General features: G+C 40.5%; 1 protein-coding gene across 1 annotated transcript; it reads right to left on the reverse strand.

Annotated features, from left to right (window-relative positions):
- Nucleotides 1-420: 420 nt before the first annotated feature.
- rmp64 (ribonuclease MRP subunit p64) lies at nt 421-4,891 on the reverse strand. Its single transcript, XM_071915780.2, has 9 exons — nt 4,792-4,891; nt 4,440-4,594; nt 4,132-4,220; nt 3,689-3,817; nt 3,432-3,509; nt 2,552-2,844; nt 1,517-1,575; nt 1,171-1,394; nt 421-1,054 (listed from the first exon to the last, which is right to left on the reverse strand). Exons 1-9 carry the CDS (start codon nt 4,874-4,876, stop codon nt 715-717), a joined length of 1,452 nt encoding a protein of 483 aa, XP_071771881.1. The 5' UTR covers nt 4,877-4,891; the 3' UTR covers nt 421-714.
- Nucleotides 4,892-7,259: the final 2,368 nt, after the last annotated feature.

Below are 7,259 nucleotides of genomic sequence, written 5' to 3' on the forward strand. Positions count from 1 at the left end.
GTTGAACTTTGCCATACATTAATTTACAAGATGAACATTTTTATTCAGTTTCTCCTGATTTTGATTTGAATTCATGTTCCGTCTCACAAATCCTGTTAGTACACAAGGAAACAGACCTGAGAGTCAAATTGCGCACACTTATCACAGGACAGTTCAATTGCCTTAATAATGTACAATAGCTGGGCTTAACCTCTAATTTCAAATACTATTTTCCATTAATTGTTTAAACTGGTCTACTTTAAACCTTGGATGCAGCAAGACTGAAGTACACATTGTCTATTTTTATGACCTCTCCTTTTTTGGTTCTTTTATTCTACTGCATTTTTATCTGTGTTGTGAAGCACTTTGAGCTGCATTTGCTTGCATGAAATGTGCTATACAAATAAAGTTTGATTGATTGATTGATTGAAAAAGTGGACTCTGGGTTCTGCAATGTGCTAAGAGCAAATTTGACAAACACTGATATGACCGACAGTGTTTTTATTTCCTCCTGCTTAAATACAGTGTAGTCAGCTGCTGTTGTTCAGCACTTGTGCTGCCTTCACTAATACGATGCTCATTCAGCTCTCATAATTCCCAACAATGTTTCCTTTTTAAAACAGAGGAATTTGTCATGAACTGAGCTCAGTTCACTGTCTGAAGTTTCAGGTGCAGAAGTAAGAGACCTTCAAGTAACAGTCATTTATTTTCTTGGACTCGTCTAATTCAAAATTGTTACAAGCCTACAGAGGCAAAAATATCATCTATGTCGTCTTGGTTCTCACAGGTAGAGGTCTGAGGTGTCGTCTCATGTAAAGTCCTGTTTGCTTTGCTCTCCTCTGACAGTCCAGACACTGATAACTCAGTCCGCTTCCTTCGTCTCTCCAACCGTTTCTTTGTGGCACAGATTCTGACCGTTGAAGGCCTAAATCGAGTCCTGAGCGACTGGAAATGAGTTCTCGGGTGAGCGTTTCTCCACAGTGCAGCAACAGACAGGCAGGTCCTGGGGACTGACCCTCGGGGAGAGGAAGCCCAACAAGCGTCCCGTTTGAAGATCCGCAACTTCCTCTGGACACTGAGGGTAAAGGAATATTACACACAAACATACACAATTAGTGTAGAAACTAAATACATCTCCACAGAACACTAAACTAGTTTTACCTCAACAATTCAAAATAGTTTCGCTCTTACTTGTAACCTGCTGACTCTAGGCATTTCATCTTCTGGCACTTCAAGTACAGGAATGATAAGAGGCGTTTTTCCTTTTCCAAGCTCTGGGATTTGCACCAGGGGATCATTTCTTCCAGGTGGGTTGCCATGTCTGAGAAAGTAGTAGCTGCTCTCAATTGTTTCTTGAACATTTGCTTCTTTTCAACTTCACGTGCTTCCAGTAGGGAGGTCTTGTCCTTGGGTACCTACATGAAGATAGATCATAACAATTAGATGGGAAGATAGCCATTAGATGGAGCCACTTTGCTAATTAATATTCATAAACAACAATTCATGTTAGTTCAGTTCATCAGTTAAGTTCACATACCTCTGTAAAATCCCTGAAAACCTTGAGAAAAGGCTTCATATCAATGTCAAAATGTTGACCTGAAGAGAAACAAATAGTTATTTCAGTATGGTTCATGCATGATGTAACATGGTTCATTTTACACAGTACACAAGATTGTAAGAAAATTCACTTCTAAGTTGAAACGCCTTTGCTTTTCCACTAGAATCAGATTAGAAGGCATCATCTTGTAAACTATCCATACTAGGTAAGCGCGCCGATATGTTTGGAAAAGTTGTGCTTCAGGTTTGGAAACTTTGACAGGAGGGAACAACAATGTTTCTGGGAGGTTGCTCTTCAGCTTAAGGCCGTGTTTACACTACTCCACTTTTTTCACAGAAAAAGTGCTACCTCTATCGCATTTCTGCTGCACTTTGCTTCCATATCAGAGTCTGGCGATGGTGTGCGGCATTTTGTTCCATTCTATTTAACCGCGTTTTTGTGTATTTTATTTGACCATAGTACTACCAACACTGGACAATGGAAGCAGAGGTCCCGATCAGCTGCCCACTCACAAAAAAAAAAAAAAGCGAAAACAAAACAATTCAGTCCATGTCATGCGGTCTCCTACAAAAAACTATAGAAAGCACTAAAAAGAAGCCAGGCACAGCACCTTTTCCAAACCAGCCATTTTCCATTTGCCCTGAGGCTGCTCCCCATTGTCATCAATGTAAATAAAAAGTGGTGGCAGTTTGTAAATAACAGTGAACACGCCCTAATGCAGGTAGAGCTCTTAGCAGCTAGTTGATGACCCCAGAAAACAATTCCATGAGGTAACACTGTATTACACTGTAAAATTACATTCAGTCAACAAAAATGGTGAAACATAAAATATTTGTGACCTGATGTGGCGCAAACTAAGGTAGTGACAGAAGTTAAATCACATGTTACTACCTTCTGAAAGTAGGGGGAAAAAAATCACTAATGTCTTGGTTGGTCTCAACATAGCCAGTGATAATTTCCCATCCTGCTCTAAAAGCTTCATACAGAATACACAACAATGAAAAAGCTCATCACCTCTTTGGATAGCAACCCCCAGGTCTTCCTTCTTCTTCCTCTTTGCCTGGTTGGGGAATTGAACAGGAGCTTTCTTCTGCTGCTGCTGCTGAGGGTTTTTGGCGTGAAGGCCCCGTGGCGTTGGTTTAGTCAGTAAAAAGGCATCAGAGGGACCCAGGAACTGAACCATGTCTGCTGGCAGGGAGAAGCCTGTGAGGAAGGGCATGGGCTGGGCATGGGCTACTTCTCTGAGGAGCTCCAGCAGCTGCTGGTACAGAGAGGCCAGGCTGGCCAGGACGCCCCGGAAAACCACCCTGATGGGGCACAAAGTCAGGTGCATTTAGACTGTGAAAGCTTTGCAGTATATGGCTTGAGACAAATTAAGAGATTAGTTAGACCAACATGCAAAACAAGTATCTACCAACCAAGCTGAAAGTGCAGCAAATTAACAAACTTGTTCAGTGATGCACTCCTTCCTCAAAGAGCGGGTTAGAAAGTGAGATGTCTTTGTTTGTGAAAGTATAAGGCTGATTGATTTGGCCTACACAGAATTAAGCTTGCAAAGCTTACATTGAAATCAGTGGTTCTGTGGCTCACTGCAGCCTGTACTTTTATCATTTACAGAAGACATTTGTCTCAGTGCAGAGGCTTTAGAGAGCTTAGCTTGCTCAATGCATGCTTATGAGTGAGTGGGCAGAGAGAGAGGTGACTAGCCGGACATTAGAAGAGCTGCTGACAGACTTGTTCAATGAGCTTTGATGGGAAACTTAGATTTACTTGTACCAGTATGTACTATTGCAGATTTGGTATGTTTCGAGGTCAAGAATGATTTGTTTGTTCTTTTTCACCTGGCTCTAGTTTGTCTGCCTTCTTGGATTTGACAATGAGCAAAAGCACTCACCACAGACGACTGAGCATGTTGGTTATCACCACATTCAAGACAATGAACTCCTCCAGTTTCAGCTGCTGCTTTGAAAATCTGCAGGAAACAGTAGTTAAGGGCAAACTCATGAAGTAACGCCAAGTAAGCCAAGACTTTTTAGCCTAACTCTGACAAAAAGGCCCACATTCCCAATGATTGATTTCTTATTCCTTTCTTTGCAGGTCAAGGATCATCATCCAGATGTTTCTTAACTGCACCACCTCTGGAAAGGATACATGAAGGCTCTGCTGCAGCGATTCAGTGTACAGCTCATCAGCTGGGCTGCTCCCAACACTTTGAGACAGAGCCACTCCAGCATGGGCTGACTGGGAACGTCACACTCACCAGACTGAATGCTCCGTGTTCTAAAAACACAAACACATCATGTGCAGTGATAGATACAAATGATACATACAAATCCCGTTACAAGTAAGCAACCAATAATTACAGCCGTTCAAATTAAACAATATGGATTAATGTTGGAATTTGTAGACACAGTAAAATTAGGATTTTTGTACTTGGCATATCCCTCTGTTTCATACAGACACAGACAAGACACAGACAAAGACACAGACAAGAGGGTTTAGTTGGTCGGCTATTGACATTTTCAAATCATTCCCATACAACAATAATGGGACATCGTAGGCTACATTACCAAAAAAAAAAAAAACCCTACTACCTTTGTATCCTTGTTGGACACAGATCTCTCAGGTCCTGAAGGGCAACATCCAGCTTCATTTCCTTCACCCTGTTTATGCATTGTTCAACCTGTGAGAGACAATGATGAAATGTGCATGCTGTACAAGTGAATGGCAGCCAATCAGTTTTTGTGCACAAAAGTTATTTCTGCTCCTTTGATTTCTGCTGCATGCCTCTGCTTGCTACAAAGAGAATCCAAAATAACTTGCACATATCCTATCATCAGGACACCATTAAGACTAACCTGAAGTGGTCAGATGCAGAAGCAATTTTGTCCATAATCCTCACCTGCTTTAAAACCCTGAACGTCTTGTTTCCTCTACAGCTGTTGTTTAGAACGTACAACAGCTCGTAGAGAAGACGTATCTCCGTTTGAAGAATCTCATTCCCAAGCAGCTTAAGGGCGTTCTCATTTTCCTCCACAAGCTTTTTAACATTTACATCTGCAAAAACAACAACGTGACACAAACATCATTATAGAAAGTGGATCCAAGCAATGTCACTTAAAAATAACTTTGTTTACATGCACGTGCAAGATGTTAAAACATTTTGGATGTGAATTATTCCCATGTGGGTTGCAAGAAGCATAGAGAGGATTTTTTTAGCGCTCGGTATTGCGATATTAGACCAATTCATCTACCTGTTGTTCGATTGAAATGTATACGGACACAAGAAACAGCACTTGGAAATGGAATGTTTACTCTGTTCCACGGTTCTTCTGCCATGCTTCCTCGCAGAAAATATGCGGAAGTCGGCCGGCCATTCTTCTTCTTTTGAGAATTTCGGCGGTTTCGGTGCTTCAAGGCATATTACCGCCCTCCACCGGTCAGAGTCACAAAAGTCCTCTTAAATCATATTCGTTGATATAAACCAGTCGCATGGAAGAAATTTAATATTTTCCTTTCAATTAATTGATGGTTCTTGCCTCGGCCAAACAAAGTTTTAAAAGAAAAAGAAGCAACCCCCAGGTCTGACAATTCTTTGAAAAGAGTCTCTCTCTCTTATAATACCTTTTACAATGAAGCATGACATGTAGGCTACCACTGTTTCAGAATTTCCATGTTCACACAGCCCATCTGGATGTTTACCTATGACCTGCAAACAGCTATTGAACCCACAATGCCCTAACCTTAACCATGTCAATATGACAGTGTCTTTCCTATCCTTCCCCATGTAAATATTTGTATTTTTAACAGACTTTGTTATTGAAAAATATAGTCTTCCCCGTTTTTCCTTATTCCAGTTTTCCTGCCACTCCTTTTCAAGTCCCTGTTTGATGATACACTCTGCTCTGCCTAGTGGCAACTTAAATTCCTCAATCTCTTTCTCTAGCATATATTTAGCTATTCTATCAGCTTTTTCATTTCCCTGTACCCCTATATGTCCTGGAACCCAGAGAAACCCTACCTCACAACCCAATTTCTCAATTCTGACAAGACATGTTAGAATTTCATAAATAAGGTCAGGTCGAGCTTCTGATGTACTACTCTTTAAAGCCATCAAGGCCCATAATGCCCAAATTATTGCTAACAATTCTGAAGCAAAAACAGATGCATGATTTGTGATTCGCAAGCCTTGATGGATTTCAAGAAAATCTACGTAAACACCTAATCCTGTTCTTCCACTTTATGGGTCTCTAGAACCATCAGTGAAAATCTTTAAATAAGGTCCCTATGCCTGCTTTAAGAGACTCTCAACTTCTAGGCCTGAGACACTGACACCTTTCTCTTGTAGTTTTTGTAATAAAGACAGATATGTTTGGTTCTGGAAGAAGCCAAAAAGGAAAAACTACAGATTTAATCACACTATTTTTTTTCAAGTTCTAGCTTGCTGGCCCACTCTTTAATACTACACAGAAAATTACCTCTCTTACTCTTGTTCTTGACAGTGAATTCCCAAATGTCATCAAGGAGACATTTAGCAGAGAAACTGTGGTTATACCCTCTCAGTTTAACCCAGTAATTTAATGGTAACTTCCATTGGAAGTCGGAGGACCTCCGATCGAAATGCGTTCCAGTGAGTCTTCTCGGGAAAACATGGACGCAACAGTCTTTGCCCATTAACATGAACGGTGGCTATCTGACAGCTCTAGTAGCATTAGCAGGCGAGTTCATACAGCAAAGACTTCTATCTAGTAACGAAGCACATCAACTTAATTACGTTACAAATGGAAACTACAAAGTTGTTACAACAGGTTTTCATAACACAAAAACTACATATCAAGTAAAATCATGTTTTATTAATTACAGATTAATGCTGTGACGTCAGCTGTGTTTATGTCGGACAACTGGGGCGGCAATTGTCCGACTTTCCATCTGGGAACTCCGACTTGAACGACCGTTCTTTAGCACTTTTCCGTGTTGGAAGTCGTTTTTCTCTGAGTTCCGAGTACAATGGAATGCAGCTTAAGCTGGCCATTCTTCTTCTTCTTCTTGTCTTTTAATGGCGGTTAGCAACCGTCATAGGTGCATTACTTCGGAGTGTGGACCAGAGACTAAATTCTACCTTTTAATCCTGTTTGAGTAATAAAATCAAAGAAAATTCTGCAACATGCCCCACTTAAATTCATTATTGTCTTCATTGTAAACTCCTGAATTCCCACCTCTCTGAATCCTTCTTTCATTTGTTGCCTTTCCTGTTCATATTTCCCACACTGCATAATCACATGTTCTACACTCTCCTCAGCTTGACAGTGATCACACAGAACATTTGGATGCCTATGATCTTGAGTGTCTTATTTAGGTTGGAATGACCCAGCCTTATTCGGTTGATTATGATTTCCTCTTTCCTGCATCGGCCTACATTTCTAAATGATTCATTAACCTTGTTTTGAAAATCATACAACAATCTTCCTCTTAATTCACTGTCCCATTGCTCTTGCCATTTATCCACTGCTTTCCTCCAAATCATTGATTAACTTCTGATTTACTTAATGTTATATCTAACTCAATTGATGATCAAATGATTCTGGAATGGATCTGTAACACCTTGAATAAAATATTTTGATGGCTAGACTTGAAGGATCTCAGGCTCCTGAGAACTGAAACAGAATCAATTTTAAAACATTCCCTGGTTTAACCTCTTCAATCCACTGCAGTGCCAAAAGCA

The sequence above is a fragment of the Centroberyx gerrardi genome, chromosome 10, assembly GCF_048128805.1.
Source record: "Centroberyx gerrardi isolate f3 chromosome 10, fCenGer3.hap1.cur.20231027, whole genome shotgun sequence".
Classification (NCBI taxonomy): domain Eukaryota; kingdom Metazoa; phylum Chordata; class Actinopteri; order Beryciformes; family Berycidae; genus Centroberyx; species Centroberyx gerrardi.